We start from the raw sequence: 27,137 nt of genomic DNA on the forward strand, positions 1-27,137 counted from the left end.
GTCAAATCCAGCAGCTGTGAATCATCGCACCTTTCCAGGAGCTCCATCATCGAAGATATTGGAGGAGCTGTGATGAATCAAAATAATGGAATTATCAAGGGTTGTCTGTTTTCCACCACGGATAGCTGTCACCACCCCACTCTGCTAAAAGGCAGACCACATGATGGAGATGAGGTGCTCCGATCAGCAGGTTGCTGTCAGGCCACGTGCCGGATCTACCCACACATTGCACGGAGGGAGGGGGAGACCCAGCTGCCATCCTCGACTTGCCCTGACAATGGTCCCCAGGCTGTTACTGTAACTTATTCCCTGCGGCATCTAAACAATGCGCTAACTCACAACAATTGTCCCTCCCCCACTGTTCAATCCCACGGGTACATTCTCATCTTGATTCTGGGTGGACACAATGTCGACACCTTTTGACAGAATACACCGTTGCGACATCTCTCCAACCTTTCAATACTTCATAGTCCCTTTCCTTCTCTCCTTATCCCAATACATAACCTATTCCCCATCCGCAAATTTCCCCAACCATTCCACCCAAATCTCAGCACCTGTCCCACCAGCATGCGATTGCATGCGTCTAGCGCGACCAAACGTGGTGGCTTGAGGCGTACGGCCTCGCCGGGCCGGTCCCACTTCCAACCGCGGAGGCGTCTGGAGTTGTGCGGGGCTGGTCCCGACATCGTACTCACCAATCAGCTGGGCAGGAGGCGGGCCGACTGAATTTGGACGTCGGGCGGTGATGTCATCGCGCAATGGCAGGCGCTAGCCGTACGACGTCAAGACGCTGCGTACGCCCTCAATGTGGCTGCGGGCCGGCAGGCCGTTGTCACGCGGGATTTTCTGACAGTGCAAGATTTTTGGAGCCCCGCGCGATGTCGGGACCAGCCCCGCACAACTCCATACGCCTCCGCCGATCGAAGTGGGACCGGCCCCGCGAGGCCGTACGCCTCAAGCGACCACGTTTGGTCGCGCTAGACGCATGCTATCTCATGCTGGTGGGACAGGCCCTTTACATTTCACATCATTCAAACATCGTGTCGCATTACAAGACCTTTGACTCGTTTTCTCTTTAGTCTCATTTTAGTCCTGGTTTCATCTCTAACCATCTGACAATCAACACCCCCCCCCCCCCCCCTCATCCATATCCAACTTTCCCGTGCCGGGCTCCCATCACTTTCCACATTCTCTCCCCAACTACAATCAACCCTTTCGGGTTCAGGCCTCTTTTGACCTTCCTAATTCCTTGGTTCTCTCTCATTTCCCCATTAAACCTCAAATGATTCACTGAGAATAGCTTCCCATCCCCGACATTATTGTCCCTAATCAGACCTTCAACATTCTTTGTTCACCAAGGCTCACAAAACGTAACCTCTGCTTCTTCCACTAACTGCCACGCTGAGTCTGAACAGTTCCCTCACTTTTAAAAACATCTAATCATCATCATATGTTCGCTCCCCTCTAGTAGCTGCTCCCAGGCAGTCTTTATACCCATCAAATGACCCCAATGCAGACACACCTGCCCTATCATTCCTGTACTCTCTCTGGCTCAGGTCTGTTGCCCTTCCGTTGATCCACTATTCCCTCTCCCCGTGTGTGTGTGCTGCAGGTCAGGCAATCTGATCCGGTCACATTGGTGGGACATTTATATCTGACGTAATTCTGCAACACACCGTCGTCTGTCCTCATTGTCGAGGCCACTGGATCTCCTCCCTGGTCCACTCCATCAGCCATGATGGTGACTGCCGTTCACACGTCCCGCTGCTCTGTAATACACAGATTAAAAGCTGGTATTAGACAACAATTACAAGGAGCAGGACAGCACGTTCAGCTGATGACATCACATGCTGTCAACTGTGTAGGAAAGAACTGCAGATGTTGGTTTCAATTGCAGAAAGACACAAAATGCTGGAGTAACTCAGCGGGACAAGCAGCATCTCTGGAGAGAAGAGGTTTTTTTTAAATGGGTGACATAGAAAATAGGTGCAGGAGTAGGCCATTCGGCCCTTCGAGCCTGCACCGCCATTCAATCTGATCATCCAACTCAGTATCCTGTACCTGCTTTCTCTCGATACCCCCTGATCCCTTTAGCCACAAGGGCCACATCTAACTCCCTCTTAAATATAGACAATGAATTGGCCTCAACTTCCTTCTGTGGCAGAGAATTCCACAGATTCACCACTCTCTGTGTGTGCAAAAACATCTCATGTTTTCTCATCTCGGTCCTAAAAGATTTCCCCCTTATCCTTAAACTGTGACCCCTCGTTCTGGACTTCCCAACATCGGGAACAATCTTCCTGCATCTAGCCTGTCCAACCCCTTAAGAATTTTGTAAGTTTCTATAAGATCCCCCCTCAATCTTCTAAATTCTAGCGAGTACAAGCCGAGTCTATCCAGTCCTTCTTCATATGAAAGTCCTGCCATCCCAGGAATCAGTCTGGTGAACCTTCTCTGTACTCCCTCTATAGCAAGAATGTCTTTCTTCAGATTAGGAGACCAAAGACGTTTTGGGTCAAGACTGATTCAGTTCCTCCAACACATGCTTGTCTTATCAATAAATGAAACCCCCAAAATATACGATGGAGACAGCACTAACGGCAAAGTATCTTTCCAGGAAATAAGATGGGAGAACTGGGTAGAACTGGAAATTAGGTTTATTTGGAACACTAAATGAACATATTAGGAGCAGGAATATGACACTTGGCCTCTTGAGTTTGATATGCCTTTTTGTAAGGTAGGGTGGGGGAAGGGGGACCTGTGGCGGTCTCTACCCTGCTCCCACGCCCTGGACAGTGGGGTCCTACACTCTGCTCCCCCGCCCCAGGCAGCGCGGACCCGCACCCCGCCCATAAACGATGGGGTCCCTCTCCCCGCCCCGGACAGCTGTGGAAAAGTGACGCCCCTCTATCTTAATCAGAAACTTAAATAATCTTGTGCACCTAACTTGGCATCAAGTCAAGTCATGTTTATTCGTCACATACACATACGAGATGTGCAGTGAAATCAAAAGTGGCAATGCTCGCGAATTCAATATGATCATGGCTGATCATCCAACTCAGTATTCTGTACCTGCCTTCTCTCCATACCCCCTGATCCCTTTAGCCACAAGGGCTACATCTAACTCCCTCTTAAATATAGCCAATGAACTGGCCTCAACTACCTTCTGTGGCAGAGAATTCCACAGATTCACCACTCTCTGTGTAAAAAATGATTTTCTCATCTCGGTCCTAAAAGACTTCCCTCTTATCCTTAAACTGTGACCCCTTGTTCTGGACTTCCCCAACATCGGGAACAATCTTCCTGCATCTAGCCTGTCCAACCCCTTAAGAATTTTGTAAGTTTCTATAAGATCCCCCCTCAATCTATTAAATTCTAGCGTGTACAAGCCAAGTCTATCCAGTCTTTCTTCATATGAAAGTCCTGCCATCCCAGGAATCAGTCTGGTGAACCTTCTCTGTACTCCCTCTATGGCAAGAATGTCTTTCCTCAGATTAGGAGACCAAAACTGTACGCAATACTCCAGGTGTGGTCTCACCAAGACCCTGTACAACTGCAGTAGAACCTCCCTGCTCTTATACTCAAATCCTTTTGCTATGAATGCTAACATACCATTGGCTTTCTTCACTGCCTGCTGCACCTGCATGCCTACTTTCAATGACTGGTGTACCATGACACCCAGGTCTCGTTGCATCTCCCCTTTTCCTAATCGGCCACCATTCAGATAATATCTAAGCCTAAATTTTAGTAGTTACTTAAGTTATGGTGTCGGATGGAAGCTGCATACCCAAATCCCGTTGCACTTATGTGCATTGACAATAAAATATATTATTATTATTATTATTATCCTGCAGTGGTCAATAGATTTGTGCAAATTTCACATTTCCACTCACATACGCAATAGTCCCAACTCATTTGAATAATAAAATGAGAACTGACATGTACAAAATGCATGGTACACAAAAATGCTGGAGAAACTCAGCGGGTGCAGCAGCATCTATGGAGCGAAGGAAATAGGCAACGTTTCTGGCCAAAACCCCTCTTCAGACCACTTTGTACAAAATGCATTCTGTGTTGCAAATCTGAAATCCTCAAAGTATCCTTTCTTACATAGAAATATAGAAAATAGGTGCAGGAGTAGAGGCCATTCGGCCCTTCGAGCCTGCACCGCCATTCAATATGATCATGGCTGATCATCCAACTCAGTATCCTGTACCTGCCTTCTCTCCATACCCCCTGATCCCTTTAGCCACAAGGACCACATCTAACTCCCTCTTAAATATAGCCAATGAACTGGCCTCAACTACCTTCTGCGGCAGAGATTTACTACTCTCTGTGTGAAAAATGTTTTTCTCATCTCGGTCCTAAAACATTTCCCCTTTATCCTTAAACTGTGACACCTTGTCCTGAACTTCCCCAACATCGGGAACAATCTTCCTGCATCTAGTCTGTCCAACCCCTTACGAATTTTGTAAGTTTCTATAAGATCCCCCCTCAATCTTCTAAATGCTAGCGAGTACAAGCCGAGTCTATCCAGTCTTTCTTCATATGAAAGTCCTGTCATCCCAGAAATCAGTCTGGTGAACCTTCTCTGCACTCCCTCTATGGCAAGGATGTCCTTCCTCAGATTTGGAGACCAAAACTGTACGCAATACTCCAGGTGTGGTCTCACCAAGACCCTGTACAACTGCAGTAGAACCTCCCTGCTCTTATACTCAAATCCTTTTGCTATGAATGCTAGCATACCATTTACTTTCTTCACTGCCTGCTGCACCTGCATGCCTACTTTCAGTCTGAAGAAGGGTTTCTGCCCGAAACGTTGCCTATTTCCTTCGCACCATAGATGCTGCTGCACCCGCTGAGTTTCCCCAGCAATTTTGTGTACCTTGCCTACTTTCAATGACTGGTGTACCATGACACCCAGGTCTCGTTGCATCTCCCCTTTTCCTAATCGGCCACCACTCAGATAATATCTAAGCCGCAATGTTAGTAGTTACTTAAGTTATGATGTCGGATGGAAGCTGCATACCCAAATCTCGTTGCACTTATGTGCATGGACAATAAAATATATTATTATTATTATTATTCTACAGTGGTCAATAGATTTGTGCAAATTTCACATTTCCACTCACATACGCAATAGTGTCAAATTTTTATGCTTTATCTGATGGGATAAATTGCAGACTTGATTTTTAAAATCTCAAAATGTTGTAACATTGCTACTTACTATCCTTCTGCTGCAACTTCTTCTGGGATCAATGTGACCAGAGGGTGATAAAAATGTGCAACTCTCCTTACAGAAGGCTCAGGAACGCCTTGACTGGCAATTGAGGAGGTTTTAGCAGCAAAAATAACTGAAACAGGAAATAACAAGCTGGTGGTTTCATTGTGAGATAATTCCCTGAACATTCAGCCATTTTGTAAATGTAAAACAAACTGGGACATTTGCTTTGATTCCAGCAACACATGAAGTGTTGGTTGCAGCTTTATACAAGTGCAACTTTATACAAGTGCAGCTTTATACAAGTGCAGCTTTATACAAGTGCAACTTTATACAAGTGCAACTTTATACAAGTGCAACTTTATACAAGTGCAACTTTATACAAGTGCAACTTTATACAAGTGCAGCTTTATACAAGTGCAACTTTATACAAGTGCAACTTTATACAAGTGTGTGGACAGCATGAATCTCCACCAACACAAACACAGCAGCATCTGTTGCTCAACATGACATTTCTGCTGCAAACTATCACTAGGACACATTTACACACAACAATAACTTCAATGCACTGCTGACAAGACAAGAGCAAATCACATGCAATGGGGGGGATTTAACCCAAGTCTCTCCCCAAGTTTAGAGCCGTGAACTGGGGAGCGGCGGGCAAAATACTCACCGATGGATGGATGTCAATCTGCTGTCGTCACTAGGTACACAAAATTGCTGGGGAAACTCAGCGGGTGCAGCAGCATCTATGGAGCGAAGGAAATAGGCAACGTTTCGGGCCGAAACCCTTCTTCAGACTGATGGGGGGTGGGGAAAGAAAGAAGGAAAAGGGGAGGAGGAGGAGGAGCCCGAGGGCGGGCGGATGGGAGGGTGGGAGGAGACAGCTAGAGGGTTAAGGAAGGGGAGGAGACAGCAAGGGCTAGCCAAATTGGGAGAATTCAATGTTAATGCCATAAGGACGCAAGGTCACATTCATTATCTATAAAAAAAAAACACTGGGTTTTCTGTTGCTGTTTGTCTTGCTTTATGTTTTGAAAATCTTTTTATTTTTCATTTCATTCATTATTTCGATTTAAACCATTTTCAAAAAGGTCAACGCTTTTATTTTTTTTCCAAAACGTGGACGCTTTCTTCAATATTTATTTATATTTGAATAATCCTTTTTAACAAGATGATTACATAACTGTTTAAAAACGTCGCGCTGATTTAGACCAAAATTGCTTTTCCTACATTTACATTAATTGTTTAATTTACATTTAGAATTTGCTCCTATATTGACCTTGTGAATTTGGAGCAGACAGCAAAGGCCGAAGGGCCTGTCCCACTAGCGTGACTTTTAGAAACATAGATGCAGGAAGAGACCATTCGGCCCTTCGAGCCAGCACCGCCATTCATTGCGATCATGGCTGATCGTCCCCAATCAATAACCCGTGCCTGCCTTCTCCCCATATCCCTTGACTCCACTAGCCCCTAGAGCTCTATCTAAATCTCTCTTAAATCCATCCAGTGACTTGGCCTCCACTGTCCTCTGTGGCAGGGAATTCCACAGATTCACAACTCTCTGGGTGGAAAAGTTTCTCCTCATCTCAGTCCCAAATGGCCACAGATTCGCACAACTCTCTGGGTGGAAAAGTTTTTTCTCACCTCAGTCTTAAATGGCCTCCCCTTTATTCTAAGACTGTGTGTGGCCCCTGGTTCTGGACTCGCCCAACATTGGGAACATTTTTCCTGCATCTAGCTTGTCCAGTCCTTTTATAATTTTATATGTTTCTATAAGATCCCCCCCCTCCTCATCCTTCTAAACTCCAGTGAATACAAGCCTAGTCTTTTAAATCTTTCCTCATATGACAGTCCCGCCATCCCAGGGATCGACCTCGTGAACCTACGCTGCACTGCCTCAATCACAAGGATGTCCTTCCTCTAATTCCTCTAATGTCCTTCCTATAATTTTATATGTTTCTATAAGATTCTCCCCTCATCCTTCTAAACTTCAGCGACTGTCTTCGCCCTTCATGCTCGAGGGCACTCGCCTGGAAAACCTTGCCGCCGATCTGTGACTTTGAGGATAGATGGTAGCGGGGGTATAAAACGGGAAAGTCAATAACGGCAACGTTTGATTAAGAATGGACAGGGCAGTGGGGGTTTTAAATATCAAAAACAAGTAATAAGTAAATACATTTTGTAAAAATTAATTGTTTAATGTAAATGTGCTCTCTCCTTTCTAGTTTCTTTTTCAAACATGGACGTATTTTTCAATATTTATTTATATTTGAATAATCCTTTTTAACAAGATGATTACATAACTGTTTAAAAACGTTGCGCTAATTTAGACCGAAATAGCTTTTCTTACATTTACGTTAATTGTTTAATGTAACTTACATTTTGAATTTGCTCCTATAGGGAGGTTTCACGGCAGCCGGATCACGACCTATGACCCGTACTGTTGCTACGCTACTCCAAGTGGAGTACAAGCCATGAACTGCAGGTAGGCACTCACCAGTGTTTCCAGCGTAGCGGGCCCGTTAAAACCCGTCGAAATGGTGATTTTTTGCGCTGTAAATAATGATGGAAATCGGGATAAGCGTGTGACATTTAGCCTACTTCAGAATTCCAAATGTGAGGAGAAATGATGGTAGATAGAAGCGAGAGCTGAAGGGACAACAACAGCCAGAGTGTTCAAGAAGGAACTGCAGATGCTGGAAGATCGAAGGTACACAAAAATGCTGGAGAAACTCAGCGGGTGCAGCAGCATCTATGGAGCGAAGGAAATAGGCAACGTTTCGGGCCGAAACCCTTCTTCAGACTGATCACAACAGCCAAAGTGCTTGGCGAACATTGGCCGTTTGCTCACTGCATTTCATCAACACTAAGGCATTATTTGTGTTTTTTCTTGATTCCTTTGGCATCTAAAAGGTTTCAGAAGTGATAAATCTGGCTGTAAATTTTAAAACCGCCCATGGATCTCAAGTGGGTTTTTACATACAAAAAGAAAACGCATCTGAAGCAAAATTTACAGCCAGATTTATCACTTCTGAGACTTTTTAGATACCAAAGGAATCAAGAAAAACCACAAATAATGCCTTACTATTAATGAAATGCAGTGAGTAAATGTGATAATACCCAATATTTTCAATTCCGATATCTGCACGGCCAATGATCGCCGAGCACTTTAGCTGTTGTTGTCCCTTCAGCTCTCGCTTCTCTTTACCTTCATTTCGCAGATCCGTCAGTGAGGGCTTTTTCCTGAGAGCGGAGGCGAGATCCTCGGCTCCAGAATATGTGAGACCGACACTGTTCAGCCAGGAGATGAGAGAGAGTGAGGGTGAGGGACACAGAGAGACAGGAGACGGTGTAAATCCCCAGTGTGTATCGGTGACACAATTACTGATCATATTAATGTTCAGTGTCAGACACCCAGTGAGTGTAAACACAATCTCTCACAGTCTGGGACTTACCCCAGTATCTGTATTTTACAGTCCGGGTTCCTCAGAGCTTCAGACACCAGTTTCACTCCAGAATCTCCCAGTTTATTCCCACTCAGGTACAGCTTCGTCACCGTGTGCTTTGTACTGAGAGCGGAGGCGAGATCCACGGCTCCAGAATCTGTGAGACCGACACTGTTCAGCCTGGAGATGAGAGAGAGTGAGGGTGATGGACACAGAGAGTCACAGGTCTAGCAAGCTGCTTTTATGCTCAAATACATCCCCTGACTTCATAGACATGACGGACTGGTCTGTAGGCTTTTTTGTGGCCTTGTGCCAGAGAAAAAACATTTTCTGCTAGGATGCAAAATACAATTTTTGGCTTTTTGCAAGGTCCAGCTAGCTCCTTTTAAGCTGAAATACACCTCCTGACTTCATACAGACATGAGGAAATGCTTTCTGCACTTTTACAGGCCCTTGTGGGGCTTAAAATGCATTCTCAGCCAGGCAGGCAGCAAAATCCATTTTATGGCCTTTTCCCTGGCTTGGCAAGGTGCTTTTAAGCTCAAATGCATCTCCGGAAGTGGCGGTGCTGTGAAACGGCTGCGGCTCGCTTGCAGTCTGTCTGTTTTTACTTTTTTGTGTTGTTTTTTTTGTCTAGTTCAGATAAACCTTTGGTTATTAGGTGGTGTTATGTGTGGGGGGGGGGGGGGCTGAAACAGGGCTTTCTGTCTCTCCCTTCGGGGGAATGCGACTTTTTTGTCGTATCCCCCTTCTCTTCCCCCGCCTGAGCTGAGGCCTAATGGCGGAGCTGGCGGCCTCCAACCTGCGACCGACCTCGAGGCTCCGGAGGTAGAGCCAGCCAGGACTCACCAACGCAAGGCTGGCCGTCTTCGAGCTGCGGCGACGTTCGGGCAGCGGCACGACTCGGCGCTCCAGTGAGGGCGGACGGCGCGGGGCTGAGACACTCCCGTGTGGGCGGCCCGGCTACCGGCTGGAGGGCGCTCCCGTGTGGGCGGCCCGGCTCTCGGCTGGAATGTGCTCCCGTGTGGGCGGCGCGGTGCGGGGCGGAGACGCTCCCGTGTGGGCGGGCCGGTGCGGGGCTGAGACACTCTCGTGTGGGCGGGCCGGTGCGGGGCTGAGGCGCTCCCGTGTGGGCGGCCCGGTGCGGGGCTGAGACGCTCTCGTGTGGGCGGGCCGGTGCGGGGCTGAGACGCTCCCGTGTGGGCGGCCCAGTGCGGGGCTGAGGCGCTCTCGTGTGGGCGGGCCAGTGCGGGGCTGAGACGCTCCCGTGTGGGCGGCCCGGTGCGGGGCGGAGACGGTGCTCCGGTGGCTGAATCCGCGGGCCAGTGGACGACATCGTCGGGACCTCGCAGGTCACAGGCTGGTGCCTGTTTTCTGGAGCTCCCGTGGCAACAGCTGCGTCCGCTGGACTGGAGGGCGGCAGCTTCGACCACCCCCGGGCCGCGGAGCTTGAACCGCGGGACTGACTTACCATCGCCCGGTGGCGTATCGCCTCAGCGCAGGGGGAGAAGAGGAGGGAAGAGACAGTAACTCTAAGACTTTTGCCTCCATCACAGTGAGGAGGTGCTTGGTGAACTCACTGTGGTGGATGTTAATTTGTGTTTATTGTGTGTTGTTATTATTACATGTATGGCTGCAGGCAACAACATTTCGTTCAGACCGAAAGGTCTGAATGACAAATAAAGGATTCAATTCAATCTCCTGGGTTCATACAGGCATGAGGGAATGTGGTTCCTTTATCTTGACAGAAACAGGGTACTGATTGTGGATGATCAGCCGTGATCCCATTGAATGGCGACGTCTGTCTGTCTGTCTTATTCTCACACTTATTCTCGCACTTTAGCTTTAGGGTTAGCATTCAGAGTTCAGACTTGGGAGTATTGGTGCAGGATTCACAAAAGGTTAATAAACAATAGACAATAGGTGCAGGAGTAGGCCATTCGGCCCTTCGAGCCAGCACCGCCATTCACTGCGAACATGGCTGATCGTCCACAATCAGTACCCCGTGCCTGCCTTCTCCACATACACTAGCCCCTAGAGCTCTATCTAACTCTCTCTTAAATCCATCCAGTGACTTGGCCTCCACTGCCCTCTGTGGCAGGGAATTCCACAGATTCACAACTCTCTGGGTGGAAAAGTTTCTCCTCATCTCAGTCCCAAATGGCCTCCCCTTTATTCTAAGACTGTGTGTGGCCCCTGGTTCTGGACTCGCCCAACATTGGGAACATTTTTCCTGCATCTAGCTTGGCCAGTCCTTTTATAATTTTATATGCTTCTATAAGATCCCCCCCCTCATCCTTCTAAACTTCAGCGACTGTCTTCGCCCTTCATGCTCGAGGGCACTCACCTGGAAAACCTCGCCGCCGATCCTCTTACTCGTGACTTTGAGGATAGATGGTAGCAGGGATATAAAACGGGAAAGTCAATAACGGCAACGTTTGATTAAGAATGGACAGGGCAGTGGGGGTTTTAAAAATCAAAAACAAGCAATAAGTAAATACATTTTGTAAAAATTAATTGTTTAATGTAAATGTGCTCTCTCCTTTCTAGTTTCTTTTTCAAACATGGATGTATTTTTCAATATTTATTTATATTTGAATAATCCTTTTTTTTATTTTTTTTTAATTTATTTATTAGAAGTAGACATATTATAAAATGTAGTTACATATTATAGTAAAAAAAAAACTTTTCATATACATCAGTCATACATTATTAAAATTTTCCATTATCAATTACTTCTGCTTCTAGTATTTAATTTTTTATAGAAAGCGAGAAAAAGAGAGGGTAGAAAGTTACAAATAAAAAAGAAAGCAAAAAAAAAACAAAAAACAACACAACAGAAAAACAAGGGAGGTGGAATGGGTTACCTGTAATACATCAATGGAGATAGGTTCGTAGGTTATAAAGTATAGTTTTTCATCTGTTCCTGAGTTCAAGTTTCAGCTGGGTCCTCGTGCTGTGCCAATCTATCCCTTCAGATAGTTAATGAATGGAGCCCAAATTTTATGGAAAAGATCTTGTTTGTCCATTAAGACAAGTCTAATTCTTTCTAAGTATAGGGTCTCCGACATTTCCATAATCCACATTTTAATTGTGGGGGTTGTAGGGCCTTTCCAAAATTTTAATATTTATTTTTTTCCGGTTATTATACTGTAATTGAGGAAGTTTCTTTGGTTTGTTGTGAGTGTTAAGCTTTGTTCTGATATTCCAAGTATTATTAATTTTGTGTCTGGGTCCAGTTTTGTATTAATAACTTCTGAAGTTATTTCAAAAATATCTGTCCAGAAATGTTTAAGTTTTATACAGTTTGCAAACGTATGTGTTAAATTAGCCTCTAAATGTAGACATTTATCACAAATAGGAGAGATTTGTGGGAAGATTCTATTTAGTTTTATTTTAGAGAAGTGTAGTCTATGTAAGACCTTGAATTGTATTAAAGTATGTCTGGCATTTAATGAACATTGATGTATTTGTTGTAAACTTTCGTCCCACATATCTTTCGTGATAGGATGACCTATTTCATTTTCCCATTTGTATCTATATGGTTCGGTCGGTGGTACCTCGTTATTTAGTAGGGTGTTATAAATATAAGCTATTAGTTTTTCAGTATTAGGATGCTTGTTCAAACATTCATCAAGGATTTCTGGTTCCCTAGTCCTGTAGACTTGTGCATTAGATTTAACATAATCTCTAATTTGTAGATATCTGAAGAAATTATTTGAGTGCAGTCCATAATTCAGTTGTAACTCTTGAAATGAAAGAAAAGTACCTTTCCCATAAAGATGTCCTATATTTTTGATTCCATGATTTTTCCATTGTGTGAAACCTTTGTCCATAAAGGATGATTTGAATAAAGGATTATTTACAATGGGAAGGCAGAGTGGTATATTATTCAATTTTAAATCTTTTTTTATTTGTTTCCAAATTCGTATTCCACTATGTATTATGGGGTTTTCTTTATAGGTTTTTTTGTGCAGTTTTGTGGGGGCAAATATGATCGGTCCAATTTCAAAAGGTAGACAGTCTTCCTTTTCCATCATTAGCCAATCTGGTTGTTGGTCCATTTCTTCCAGCCAAAAATTCATGTTTTTAATATGGACTGCCCAAAAATAAAACAAGAAATTTGGCAAAGCCAAACCTCCATTTATCTTTGACTTACATAAATGTTTTTTACTTATTCTATGATTCTTATAATCCCAGGCAAAACTTGTAACAATGGAGTCGACTTTTTTGAAAAAAGTTTTTGGGATATATATCGGAATTAATTGAAGTAGGTACAGTAGTTGCGGTAAGAAGATCATTTTTATAGCATTAATTCTCCCAAGCATTGAAATGGGAAGTGTTTTCCAGTATTGAATATTCTTATGTAGTTTATTCAGTAAGGGTGGGAAATTTAGTTTAAATAAAGAGGTATATGTCTTAGTTACATAGATTCCTAAGTATTTAAATTTATCTTTAACTATTTTAAAAGGGGATTGTTGTAATGTGTGTAGATTGAGTTTTGTTATTGGCATGATTTCGCTTCGTTTATGATTTAAAAACGTCGCGCTAATTTAGACCGAAATAGCTTTTGTTACATTTACATTAATTGTTTAATGAAACTTACATTTTGAATTTGCTCCTATAGGGAGGTTTCACGGCAGTCGGGTCACGACCTATGACCCGTACTGTTGCTACGCTACTCCAAGTGGAGTACAAGCCATGAACTGCAGGTAGGCACTCACCAGTGTTTCCAGCGTAGCGGGCCCGTTAAAACCCGTCGAAATGGTCATTTTTTGCGCTGTAAATAATTATGGAAATCGGGATAAGCGCGAGAGACATTTAGCCTACTTCAGAATTCCAAAAGTGAGGAGAAATGACGGTAGATAGAAGCGAGAGCTGAAGGGACAACAACAGCCAAAGTGCTTGGCGAACATTGGCCGTTTGCTCACTGCATTTCATCAACAGTAAGGCATTATTTGTGTTTTTTCTTGATGCCTATGGCATCTAAAAAGTTTCAGAAGTGATAAATCTGGCTGTAAAATTTTAAAATCGCCCATGGATCTCAAGTGGGTTTTCACATACAAAAAGAAAACGCCTCTGAAGCAAAATTTACAGCCAGATTTATCACTTCTGAGACTTTTTAGATACCAAAGGAATCAAGAAAAACCACAAATAATGCCTTACTGTTGATGAAATGCAGTGAGCAAATGCGATAATTCCCAATATTTTCAATTCCAATATCTGCACGGCCAATGATCGCCAAGCACTTTAGCTGTTGTTGTCCCTTCAGCTCTCGCTTCTCTTTACATTCAGTTCGCTTCACGTTTGGAATTCTGAAGTTGGGTACATGTCTCTCACACTTGCCCCGACTTCCACAATTATTTACAGAGCAAAAATTCAACATTTTGGCGGTTTTTAACAGGTAGGATAGTACACGTTTCTTGCATTAATAACATATACCGGAAGCTGCGATGTCCTCCAGATGGATTGTGCGGCTCCGTGCATCAAGCCCTATGACCCAGTGACCTAACGTGCAACCCCCCTATAGGACCACGTTGCTGTGAATCTTGTGTATTCTTATTATGATGTTATCAGACTACTGAAAGATCCTTCCATTGGTGAGTTGTGGCCTCTGTGGGGACACAGTCCTTATTTTTACAAACTATTTCATTGCGGACGTTGGACGTTTTCTCTGAAACTGTATCAAAAACTTTTCCACCCAGAGAGTTGTGAATTTGTGGAATTCCCTGCCACAGGGGGCAGTGGAGGCCACGTCACTGGATGGATTTAAGAGAGAGTTAGATAGAGCTCTAGGGGCTAGTGGAGTCAAGGGATATGGGTAGAAGGCAGGCACGGGTTATTGATTGGGGACGATCAGCCATGATCATAATGAATGGCGGTGCTGGCTCGAAGGGCTGAATGGCCTCCTCCTGCACCTGTTATCTATGTCTATGTATCGCTACATGCTGAGAAAACTATATTCAGCACTCTCTTCACTGTACCTGCTGTACTTGCACTTGGCTTGGTTGTATTGATGTATAGCATTACCTGACTAGATTGGATAGCATGCATGCAAACAGAATATTTTCACTGTTTCTCAGTACATGTGACAATAATAAGTGTTTTAATAATAACTCTGAATGCTAACCCTAAAGCTAAAGTGCGAGAATAAGTCGCGTTTAATGGTGTATTCTGTCAAAAGGCGTCGACATTGTGTCCATCCAGAATCAAGAAGAGAATGTACCCGTGGGGTTGAACAGTGGGGGAGGGACAATTGTTGTGAGTTAGCGCATTGTTTAGATGCCGCAGGGAATAAGTTACAGCAACAGCCTGGGGACTATTGTCAGGGCAAGTGGAGGATGGCAGCCGGGTCTCCCTCCCTCCCTCCGTGCAGTGTGTGGGTAGACCCGGCACGTGGCCTGACAGCAACAATATTCCGGTCCCCAGGGCAGTGACGTTTACACCCAGAGATGTTCACACGGTCACTCTCAGTCCGGGTCTGGGTTCCTCCAGCGACTTCAGTTCCTTCTTCCCGGTCGTACTGAACTTATTCTCCCCCAGCCTGAAACAAGTCGAGGAATAAAGGAAATAAACAGGTTAAACAACAGTGTCAATAACAGGGACTGGGGTTAATATTTCAACAACACCTTACAGAACAAAATCACAGGAGAAAGAAGCCCGCGGATGGATGGATGGATCCCCTGATATTTTATCACATTAAACATTAACACAAACACTCACCTGATCCACATCAGTCTCGGGAGGGTCAGTATGAGGTTGCGGAGAGCGGGGACACATAGGTTTGTGAGGGAGTTGTGTGTCAGGTCCAGCTCCGTCAGTGAGGCGTTTGTACTGAGAGCGGAGACGAGATCCTCGGCTCCAGAATCTGTGAGATCGACACTGTTCAGCCTGGAGATGAGAGAGAGTGAGGGTGAGGGACACAGAGAGACAGGAGATGGTGTAAATCCCCAGTGTGTATCGGTGACACAATTACTGATCATATTAATGTTCAGTGTCAGACACCCAGTGAGTGTAAACACAATCTCTCACAGTCTGGGACTTACCACAGTATCTGTATTTTACAGTCCGGGTTCCTCAGAGCTTCAGACACCAGTTTCACTCCGGAATCTCCCAGTTTATTCCCACTCAGGTACAGCTTCGTCACCGTGTGGTTTGTACTGAGAGTGGAGGCGAGATCCACGGCTCCAGAATCTGTGAGACCGACGTCGTTCAGCCTGGAGAGAGAGTGAGGGTGAGGGACACAGTCACAGGTCTAGCAAGCTGCTTTTAAGCTGAAATACATCTCCTGACTTCATACAGACATGACGGACTGGTCTGTAGGCTTTTTTGGGGCCTTGTGCCAGAGAAAAAGCATTTTCTGCTAGGATGCAAAATGCAATTTTTGGCCTTTTGCAAGGTCTAGCTAGCTCCTTTTAAGCTGAATTACATCTCCTGACTTCATACAGACATGAGGGAATGCTTTCTGCACTTTTACAGGCATTTGTGGGGCTTAAAATGCATTCTCAGCCAGGCAGGCAGCAAAATCCATTTTATGGCCTTTTCCCTGGCTTGGCAAGGTGCTTTTAAGCTCAAATGCATCTCCTGGGTTCATACAGGCATGAGGGAATGTGGTTCCTTTATCTTGACAGGAACGGGGTACTGATTGGGGACGATCAGCCATGATCTGATTGAATGGCGGTGCTGGCTCGAAGGGCCGAATGGCCTACTCCTGCACCTATTGTCTATTGTTTATTAACCTTTTGGGAATCCTGCACCAATACTCCCAAGTCCCATTGTATCTCCGAATTCTGGATTGTTCAGCCTGGAGATGAGAGAGAGTGAGGGTGAGGGACAGAGAGCGAGACAGGAGACGGTGCAAATTGCCAGTGTTTATCAGTGACACAATTACTGATCATATTAATGTTCAATGTCAGATACCCAGTGAGTGTAAACACAATCTCTCACAGTCTGGGACTTACGCCAGTATCTGTATTTTACAGTCCGGGTTCCTCAGAGCTTCAGACACCAGTTTCACTCCGGAATCTCCCAGGTCGTTGTATCCCAGTCTAAACACAAACAGACAGAGTAAGAAACAAACCCCGGCCGACGAGGCTGAGATAGATAACTTCTCCCAAACGGATATTTATGGAAACACCTCAGCACATTATTGAACAAATCTCTGTGGATGTGGTGTTTGGTGACTTTCACCATTTATTCTCATTCCTCGACCGACAAATGTTCCCCGTGCAGAGAACGGCAACAGGGCAGGCAGGCAACACGCGTGACCCGGGGGAGGGGGTCGATCACCGGTGAGCCGGGGGAGGGGGGGTAAAATAGGAGGGGTGCCCCCGTGCACAGTGACGGCCGCTCGGTCCCATAGAAGGGGTGCTGGACGGAATAACAAAATAGTGAAACAATTTTACAGTTCAGTGTTAGCATCAAACGGACAGTTACCTCAAGCGCTGACACTTGTGCAGAGCCGGTCCCAGCCGCTGGAGACCTTCACACTGAATGCGGCAGCTCATCAGATTGAGGTGGTTGATTGTATCACAGGGCCTGATGGCATGAGACAGGATCGCGCAGTCAATCGGGGTCAGTACCAGTCCACGAATGAAAGTGTTTCCACAGATCCCAGTGCCTGCTGAGCCAGTGCAGGATTCTGAGACTCAAACAGGTAGTGCAGCGTGTTCAGGAGCCTCCGTTTACCAGCTTCACTCCCTGTGTTTCTAGCCCGGCGTTTAACCTCCTTCTTCACCCAGTCATTCACTCGGCCGGTTGTTTGATGAGGGAATTGACCCAGAAACTCCTCCAGGATCCAAGCTATCCGTGGGGAGGAGAGACCAGCGACAAAACGGAGAAATACTTCAAATCGCCCGTCTGCCATGCCATGGGCTTCAATGAGGAGCGTCGTGATATCCCCGCGATCTACAGTCATGAATTGTGCGAGTGCGGCTACAAACTCTTGGATGGTGAGGTGCGGGAAGGTGTACACCACGCTCCGGGCTGAATCCTCTCTCTCCAAAAGTTCCATCAGGAACCCGGACAGGAACTGGGAAGGCTGCAGATTGTATTTGATCAAATCTTCATCTGTGAACACAATGTTCTTCTCAGCCACTCCAGTGAAGGCCATCTGACCAAGCTTCAGTAACTCCTCACGGAGGTTCTCAATCTCACGGCTGTGGTTTTTCAGGATGTTGTAAATAAAGTAGCAATATAGTTGTGTGATGGTCTTGGGAACTTGCTGCGGGTCCCAGTGTGTTTGTGTGAAGAAGGGGCCCAATGTCAGGACAAGGATCCAGCAGTAGGAGGGGTTGTAGCTCATGGTGTACAGGATCTCGTTCTCCTTCACGTGTTTGAAAACAGCTGCTGCCACCGTCTGATCTTCAAAATACCTGGTGAAATATTCCTTCCGTTCCTCACCAACAAATCCCAGGATTTCAGCCCGGACACTGATCTCTGCCTTTTCCAGTAAATGTAACGCAGTGGGCCGGGTGGTCACTAGCACTGAACACCCTGGGAGCAGCTTGTGCTGGATTAAACTGTACACAATGTCAGACACTTCACACCACCACTCGGGATCTGGGCACTGGTGCTTAGGTTCGGTGTCTCTCCGACTGTCAGCAAAATCAATTCTGCCCTTGAATTCATCCAGACCGTCGAATATAAACAGCAATCCCTCTGGGTTCTTCCAGACCTCTCCTAGCATATTCCCAAAGTATGGATACTGTTCCAGAATCAGTTCCCTCAGGTTTGTTCTGCCTTTAATCATGTTCAAATCCCGGAATTTGAAACTGAAGACAAACTGGAATTGTTGGTATATTTTCCCCGTGGCCCAGTCATGAACAATCTTTTGCACCATTGTTGTTTTTCCGATCCCTGCGACTCCGGCCACGGCAGACGAACTCCCAGATTCGGATTTGCTCGCCGAAATGTTCTGGAATAACTGATCAGTTCGGATTTTTTCAAACTCTCCCCCGAGATGTTCCTCTCTCCACTCTTCATGGTCCCGGCCTCTTGCCAGCAGCTCATGTTCCACCAGTGTCCGATCTCGAACAGTGGAGATGACCGTGAGCTCAGCGTATCGATCACGCAGCTGGAAAACCTTAACCTTCTCGTTCATCAGGATGGTGTTCACTCTCAGTGTTTCAGTCTGTGCTTGCAGAGTCTCCTTGTGTTTCTGCTGAACATCTTTTATCAGGTGAGATAAACAAGAGGTCCTGAAATTAGATTCATCATGCAAAGAAAAACACATTCACGGATTCTAATATTACGGTTATTAGTTGACTGTGTTATTGATCATATGTTATCTGATAGTTATTGTTATTTATTGGTCAACTAAGCAGAATATTTGGACAAGTACAGGGATTGGAAAGGTTTAGAGGCGCGACTCGCATTGCAGCGGCCCCTGCAGCCTGTCTGTCTTTGTTTATTTGTTGTCCAGTTGAATGTAGTTTGTTGTGTTCTTTTATACTGTTTTTCACTGTGTATATGTGGGGGGCGGGGGGAAACTTTTAAAATCTCTTCCCTGCACGGGAGACCCGACCTTTCCCTGTCGGGTCTCCGTTGTCGTTGGGGCCTAGCACCGTGGAGCGGCCTCCAACCGGAACGACCTGGGGGCTTCAGTCGCGGAGTTTGAGTACTTACCATCGTGGGGCTGGCCGGCCTTGGAGCGTGGGGAGCGGTGGTGGCTCGCTGCTGCGGCTGGACTTCGGAGGCTCCAGCCGCAGGCCCGGTAGACTGGACATTGGTAGCTCGCGGGTCCGGGTGGGAGACCGCATTTCGGAGCTCCCGCAACGCAACTTCTCCCGCCTGTGTCGCGGGGTTGGAACGACCCGGAGCGGGGCCGTACATCGCCCGGCGCGGCTTTAATGGCCGCGAGACATGCCAACGCCCGCCGGGGGCTCCCACATTGAGACATTAAGACCTGGAGCGGGGCCGTACATCGCCCGACGCGGCCTTAACGGCCGTGGGACTTACCATCGCCCGCCTGGGGGCTTTAACATCAGGAGAAAAATGGAACACAGGGGAGAGAAAAGACTTTGCCTTCCAGCACTGTGAGGAGCAGATTCTCTGATGGATGTTTGTGTGAATTGAATTGTTTGTGTGTCTTGTAGAAATTGTTTCTTTTTGTATGGCTGTAGATACAGAGTTTCGTTTGAGCCTCATTGAGGTTCAAATGATATTGAATATATATTATATTGTATTATAATATTGGGCAATGGTGTCAAGTTGGGAAAAGGGGAAATACAACGGGATGTGGGGGTCCTTGCTCATCAGTCAATGAAAGTAAGCATGCAGGTACAGCAGGCAGTGAAGAAAGCCAATGGCATGTTGGCCTTTATAACAAGAGTTGGCCTTTATAACAAGAGGAGTTGAGTATAGGAGCAAAGAGGTCCTTCTGCAGTTGTACAGGGCCCTGGTGAGACTGTGTGCAGTTTTGGTCTCCAAATTTGAGGAAGGACATTCTTGCTATTCAGGGAGCCCAGCGTAGGTTCACCAGGTTAATTCCCAGGATGGCGGGACTGTCATATGCTGAGTGAATGGAGTGGCTGGGCTTGTACACTCTGGAGTTTAGAAGGATGAGAGGATATCTCATTGAAACATATAAGATTATTAAGGGTTTGGACACGCTAGAGGCAGGAAACATGTTCCCGATGTTGGGAGAGTCCAGAACCAGGGGCCACACACACACACAGTTTAAGAATAAGGGGTCGGCCATTTAGAACGGAGACGAGGAAACACTTTTCCACCCAGAGAGTTGTGAATCTGTGGAATTCTCTGCCTCAGAGGGCGGTGGAGGCCGGTTCTCTGGAGAGAATTCTTTCAAGAGAGAGCTAGATAGGGCTCTTAAAGATAGCGGAGTCAGGGGATATGGGGAGAAGGCAGGAACGGGGTACTGATTGTGGATGATCACAGTGAATGGCGGTACTGGCTGGAAGGGCCGAATGGCCTACTCCTGCACCTATTGTCATTGACGATGCTCTGAGCAGTGTTGATGTACTGATCCTTGTGGTACAAACCCACAACCCCTGACCAAGTGCCGACAAAGTTGATAAAGTGGTGAAGATAGAATATGGCATGCATTGTCCCACGGGACATTCAGTATGAGAATCACAAATTCATGCTGTAGATTTACAGAAATATAGGATAGTACTGGAGTAACTCATCAGGTCAGGCAGCATCCCTGGAGAACAAGGATATGAGAAGAGTCATGTCAGGAAACCTCTTCAGGCTGTTTATAGTGGGGGTGGTTGGAGAAAGCTGGGAGACCTGGAAGACCACTGCCTCACAGTGCCAGAGACCCAGGTTTGATCCTGACCTCAGGTGCTGTTTATGTGGAGTTTGCAGCTTCTCCCCGTAACCGTGAGGGTTTTTTCTCCCAGAGTCCTTCATTTTCCTCTCACACCGCACAGACGTAGGTTAATTGGACTTCTGCAAATTGTCCCTAGACTGCAAGTTGATATAAACATGGGATACACTAGGACTAGCGTGAAAGGGTGATCGATGGATGGATGGCGTGTACGCAGTGGGCAGAATGTCATGTTTCCATGCCGTCTCCCTGAACTAAACTAAACAAAACATGCAATTGAATACCTTTCAGATGAGCAGGTAGTTCCCAGGAAACCTTCATGTTTTTGAACAATTCGATCAGATCAGAACCTGTTGGAATCAGTTCGTGAAATGAGTCTGAGTTGCATTTTGACAAAAAGATCACATTCTCTATAGAAAAATGTCCTGTACCTTCTTCCCCCATTGCTTTCAGCAACTCCTCCAGTTCGGGGAGCAGGTGGTGCATTTTTACGAAGCATTTCCATATCAGTTTAAGGACCCGCGGCTCTTTCTCAGTCACCAGGTTGAGGAGAAGTGTGGAACCGGCCGCACGGCTTCCTCTCTCCGTGCGTTTGATGACTTGCTGTGAAGAGTGTAGAGACAAGTAGTTATAGAGCTGTACTGCATGGAAACAGAACCCTCGGCTAACCTTGTCGATGGATTTACTAGAGTCACATAAGTGGTAGAGTGATGGAGCAGTATACCACACGGAGACAGGCCATTCAGCCCACATTGTCCATGCCAACCAAGTGGCAATTGTAAGCTAGGGCCATTTGCCTGCATTTGGCCTACAGCCCCGTAAGCCTCTCCTATCCACTCATCTGTGTGAATGTACTCTGTAATCCCTAATGTTATCCACTTTTCCAGCTTCCTCTGGCATTGTGTTCCAGATATGGGCTGCTCTCCAGGTAAACCTGTTGTTCCCAGATCCCACCTATATTTTTCCCATCTCCCCTCAAGCCTGCACCCTCCAGTTTGTGGATCCTTTATCCTGGAAAACAAGACAGTGTTCCCTTTATCCCAGCATCTCCTTGTCTTACACACCTCAGTAAAGTCACCCCTCATTCTCTTGCACACCAAAGAAAAAATATCCCAGCCCACCTAACCTCTTAAATATAGTCAATGAACTGTGGCCTCAACTACCTTCTGTGGCAGAGAATTCCACAGATTCACCACTCTCTATGTAAAAAATGATTTTCTCATCTCGGTCCTAAAAGACTTCCCCCTTATCCTTAAACTGTGACCCCTAGTTTTGGACTTCCCCAACATCGGGAATAATCTTCCTGCATCTAGCCTGTCCAACCCCTTAAGAATTTTGTACGTTTCTATAAGATCCCTCTCTCAATCTTCCAAATTCTAGCGAGTACAAGCCGAGTCTATCCAGTCTTTCTTCATATGAAAGTCCTGCCATCCCATGTTGCCATGGTCTGATTGGTTACTGCTTTCTCAAAGAATTAGATTAAAAAAAAATATTATTGAGCCTATCATGTTGCTAACAATAGATGTTAAACCAAATGGCCCAGTGGTTGATGCAACACATTTTGAAATTCATAGGAGTAAGTTAGTAGCATGTTTAACCCAAGAGTTTACATACTAAGGAAGCATGTTGGGAAAAAGGTCAAGATATAGAAGGTAAATTACACTGGGAAAGGCAATTATAGATTCAGAAAGTGTTTACATTGTAAAGCATAGCTGGCCGCAGTAATGATAAATATAGGAGTTTGTAAACCAGGTTGAGGCTAATAAGACTCACCAGGAAATAACAGAAGACCTTTAATTGTATCCATTTGGCAGAGAAGATTAAAAATGGGGGAAAACAAGGATGTAAGACTGCAAAGAGAAGTTGATCACCTCTTAATTATCCCAAAAATGTAAAAGGTGCATATAACTATTGTGTGGCGAGTGTTTTGCTAGCGATGTGAATCATCAAAACGCTTTGTGTTGTGTCAGTGTATTACACCACATCCTGAATATAATGGCGCGTTTGACAAACTCACCGCCACTGTACGGGATATTCTTTGTGACTGTGCCGTACTGAGCTGTAATTATAGAGAGCAGTACAGCACAAGAATGGACTCTTCGGCCCACAATATTTGTGCATGAAAACATTTGAGTATCGGCTGAAGTTACCCACTCATCCATTCCTCTCCCTACCTTGTACTCTTGCTCACTGAAATATCTCTCGTATGCTAGAACGAAGACAACATTCTCAAACGCCTCTTGAATCGCCTCTTCCAGCCTCTGGCGGTAATGATTTGTCAAATCCAGCAGCTGCGAATCATCGCACCTTTCCAGGAACTCCATCATCGAAGATATTGGAGGAGCTGTGATGAATCAAGATAATGGAATTATCAAGGGTTGTCTGTTTTCCACCATGGATAGCTGTCACCACCCCCACTCTGCTAAAAGGCAGAACACATGACGGAGATGAGGTGCTCCGATCAGCAGGTTGCTGTCAGGCCACGTGCCGGATCTACCCACACATTGCACGGAGGGAGGGAGGGAGACCCAGCTGCCATCCTCGACTTGCCCTGACAATGGTCCCCAGGCTGTTACTGTAACTTATTCCCTGCGGCATCTAAACAATGCGCTAACTCACAACAATTGTCCCTCTCCCACTGTTCAACCCCACGGGTACATTCTCTTCTTGATACTGGATGGACATAATGTCGACACCTTTTGGCAGAATACACCGTTGCCACATCTCTCCAACCTCTTTCAATACTTCATAGTCCCTTTCCTTCTCTCCTTATCCCAATACATAACCTATTCCCCATCCGCAAATTTCCCCAACCATTCCACCCAAATCTCAGCACCTGTCCCACCAGCATGCGATTGCATGCGTCTAGCGCGACCAAACTTGGTGGCTTGAGGCGTACGGCCTCGCGGGGCCGGTCCCACTTCCAACCGCGGAGGCGTCTGGAGTTGTGCGGGGCTGGTCCCGACATCATACTCAGCTGGGCAGGAGGTGGGCCGACTGAATTTGGACATCGCACGGCGTCGGGCAGTGACGTCATCACGCAACGGCAGGCGCTAGCCATACGACGTCAAGATGCTGCGTACGGCGTCAAGACGCTGCGGGCCGACAGGCCGTTGTCGCACGGGATTTTCGGACAGTGCAAGATTTTTGGAGCCCCGCGCAATGCCGGGACCAGCCCCGCACAACTCCATACGCCTCCGCTGATCGAAGTGGGACCGGCCCCGCGAGGCCGTACGCCTCAAGCGACCACGTTTGGTCGCGCTAGACGCATGCTATCTCATGCTGGTGGGACAGGCCCTTTACATTTCACGTCATTCAAACATGGTGTCGCATTACAAGACCTTTGACTCGTTTTCTCTTTAGTCTCATTTTAGTCCTGGTTTCATCTCTAACCATCTGACAATCAACACCCCCCTCCCCCCCTCATCCATATCCAACTTTCCCGTGCCAGGCTCTCACCACTTTCCACATTCTCTCCCCAACTACAATCAACCCTTTCAGGTTCAGGCCTCTTGACATTCCTAATTCCTCGGTTCTCTCTCATTTCCCCATTAAACCTCAAATGATTCACTGAGAATAGCTTCCCATCCCCGACAAATGTTCACTTATTGTCCCTAATCAGACCTTCAACATCCTTTGTTCACCAAGGCTCACAAAACGTAACCTCTGCTTCTTCCACTAACTGCCACGTTGAGTCTGAACAGTTCCCTCACTTTTAAAAACCTCTAATCATCATCACATGTTCGCTCCCCTCTAGTAGCTGCTCCCAGACAGTCTTTATACCCATCAAATGACCCCAATGCAGACACACCTGCCCTATCATTCCTGTACTCTCTCTGGCTCAGGTCCGTCACCCTTCCATTGATCCACTATTCCCGCAGAAGTCCATTTTGCAAGTCGAATTGGTAGTACGGTAGGCAAATTTAATGCCAGCCTTTATATCAAGAGGACTGGAATACAAAAACAGGGATGTAATGCTGAGGCTCTATAAGATGCTGGTCAGGTTACATTTGGAATATTGTGAGCAAACTTGGGCCCCATATCTTAGGAAGGGTGTGCTGGCTCTGGGGAGGGTCCAGAGGAGGTTTACAAGAATTATTCCAGGAATGAGTGGGTGAACATATGATGAGCGTTTGCCAGCACTGGGCCTGTACTCGCTGGAGTTTAGAAGGTTGAGGGGGGAACCTCATTGAAACTTACAGAATAATGAAAGGCATAGATAGAGTGGATGTGGAAAGGATGTTTCCACTGGTGGGAGAGTCTAGGACCAGAGGGCACAGCCTCAGAATTAAAGGGTGCTCTTTTAGAAAGGAGGTGAAGAGAGGCTTCTTTACTTAAGAGGATAGTTAATCTGTGGAACTCATTGCCACAAAGGGCTGTGGAGGCCAAGTCAGTGGATATTTTTAAGGCTGAGATAGACAAATTCTTGATTATAATGTGTGTCAAGGGTTATGGGGAGAAAGCAGGAAAATGTGATTAGGAGGCAGAGATCAGCCATGATTGAATGGCGGAGTAGACTCAATAAGCCAAATGGCCTAATTCTACTCTTATAACTTGTGACGTTAACTTGGCTTAGTATAAATTGTAAATTATCCCTAGTGTGTAGGATGGTGTTAGTGTACGGGGCGATCGGACTTTTTTCACACTGTATCTCTAAACTGCAGAAAAAGGGGCAGAGAAATGGCAGATGGAGTTTTATCCGAGCAAGTGGGAGGTGAAAGGTTACGAGTAAAATGCAAGTGGAAGGTATTCAATAGATGGCAAGACTGAGCGGCATTGATGTACAGAGGAATCTTGGGGTCCATGTCCATAAACTCCCTGAGAGTGGCAACACAAGCAGACAGAGCGGTAATGAAGGCGTACGGTGAGCTGGCCTTCATTGGTCGGGGCGTTGAGTACAAGAGCCTGGAGGTCGCGATGCAGCTTTATAGGACTTTGGTCAGGCCGCATTTGGAGTGTTGCGCCCCCCCCCCCCCCCCCCATTGCAGGAAAGATGTGGAGGCTTTTGAGAGGGGGCAGAAACTTAGGCCCCCTTCGATCATGGCTGACCATGGGCGTCTCCAGGGTACTATTCCCTACATGGAGGACGCCTGTGCGTGACTTTGTTTAACGTGGGGAGACTGGTGCACAGACAGCCACCCCACGTGGGGTCCTTGACAGATCTGGGTCAGGATCCAGTGGCATGGAGTCCGAGACGACCGGAGACCCTTTGCAGCTGCAGCCTTCATCCGCCTTCCCAGCCGTTGTGACGTTAGCTCCACTCAGGTCAGCCATCGTCCTCCGCCTGTTCCACCGTTGAGGAGTTGGTTGGATTGCTCTTTGTCAGAGTCCTCCCCCCTCGACCTTACCGCCATGGGTGGCCCTACCAGGAGCATAGATAGCTCCAGACGGCATCGCTCTCAGGATCTCGGGTCCACACAAGCTTCTCCACCACGACAAGGTGACAATCCACGGGCCACTTATCAGAATGATGCCTGGATTACAGGGTTATAGCTGCAGGGAGAGGCTGGACAGACTGGGATTGTTTTTTCTGGAACATCAGAGGCCTGACAGATTATAAAATGGTGAGAGGCATAGACAGGGTAGATAGTCAGAACCTTTCCCCCCAGGGTGGATATGTCAATGACTAGAAGGCCTAGGCGTGAGGGCAAAGCTTAAAGGAGGTGTTTAGTTTAGAGTCACAGCACGGAAACAGGCCCATCGGCCCACACCGACCAGGGATCCCCGCACACTAACACCAGCCTACACAAACGCAGGTCACAGGGAGAATGTACAAACTCCTTGCAGACAGCACCCGTAGTCGGGATCGAACCCAGCGCCGCAAGCGCTATAAAACAGCAACTCTGCCACCGTGCCGCTCCGAGATGTGTGGGGCGTTTTTTCTTTTTACAGAGTGGTGCGTGCCTGGACCATGCTGCCAGGGGGTGGTGGTGGAGGCAGATACGATAGTTTTGTTGAAGAGGCTTCTAGACAGGCAGTAGAATGGAGGGATATGGATCACGTACAGGCAGAGACGGTGACGTTTAGGGTCGGGGACCCTTCTCAGACTGACCCGAAACATCACCTGTCTGTGTTCTCCCGTGATGCTACACGGTGGCGCAGCGGTAAGAATTGCGGCCTCACAGCCCCAGAGACCCGGGTTCGATCCTGAGCGCGGGTGCTGTCTGTGTGGAGT

General features: G+C 46.6%; 2 protein-coding genes and 2 long non-coding RNA genes across 4 annotated transcripts in view; all 4 read right to left on the reverse strand.

Moving 5' to 3' along the window:
* The window catches only part of LOC116969836 (NACHT, LRR and PYD domains-containing protein 3-like), a 31,769-nt gene extending 15,497 nt beyond the window's left edge, over nucleotides 1–16,272 (reverse strand). The window contains exons 1-3 of the mRNA XM_033016615.1: nucleotides 16,267–16,272; nucleotides 15,717–15,925; nucleotides 8,680–8,850 (exon numbers count right to left, since the gene is read on the reverse strand). Of these exons, the coding sequence (XP_032872506.1) occupies nucleotides 8,680–8,850; nucleotides 15,717–15,925; nucleotides 16,267–16,272 (386 nt within the window). The remainder of the gene's footprint in view (nucleotides 1–8,679; nucleotides 8,851–15,716; nucleotides 15,926–16,266) is intronic.
* On the reverse strand, nucleotides 13–5,923 carry LOC116969844. The gene is made up of 3 exons (XR_004410936.1): nucleotides 5,895–5,923; nucleotides 1,677–1,769; nucleotides 13–67 (listed from the first exon to the last, which is right to left on the reverse strand). It is a non-coding gene; the product is annotated as an uncharacterized LOC116969844 (long non-coding RNA).
* LOC116969838 (ribonuclease inhibitor-like) lies at nucleotides 15,067–15,710 on the reverse strand. Its single transcript, XM_033016617.1, has 2 exons — nucleotides 15,394–15,710; nucleotides 15,067–15,214 (listed from the first exon to the last, which is right to left on the reverse strand). Exons 1-2 carry the CDS (start codon nucleotides 15,651–15,653, stop codon nucleotides 15,127–15,129), a joined length of 348 nt encoding a protein of 115 aa, XP_032872508.1. The 5' UTR covers nucleotides 15,654–15,710; the 3' UTR covers nucleotides 15,067–15,126.
* Nucleotides 16,273–21,056: 4,784 nt separating the features above from the next.
* Nucleotides 21,057–23,187, reverse strand: LOC116969842. The gene is made up of 3 exons (XR_004410934.1): nucleotides 23,137–23,187; nucleotides 21,394–21,565; nucleotides 21,057–21,312 (listed from the first exon to the last, which is right to left on the reverse strand). It is a non-coding gene; the product is annotated as an uncharacterized LOC116969842 (long non-coding RNA).
* Nucleotides 23,188–27,137: the final 3,950 nt, after the last annotated feature.

Source organism: Amblyraja radiata, unplaced genomic scaffold (assembly GCF_010909765.2).
Source record: "Amblyraja radiata isolate CabotCenter1 unplaced genomic scaffold, sAmbRad1.1.pri scaffold_141_ctg1, whole genome shotgun sequence".
Classification (NCBI taxonomy): domain Eukaryota; kingdom Metazoa; phylum Chordata; class Chondrichthyes; order Rajiformes; family Rajidae; genus Amblyraja; species Amblyraja radiata.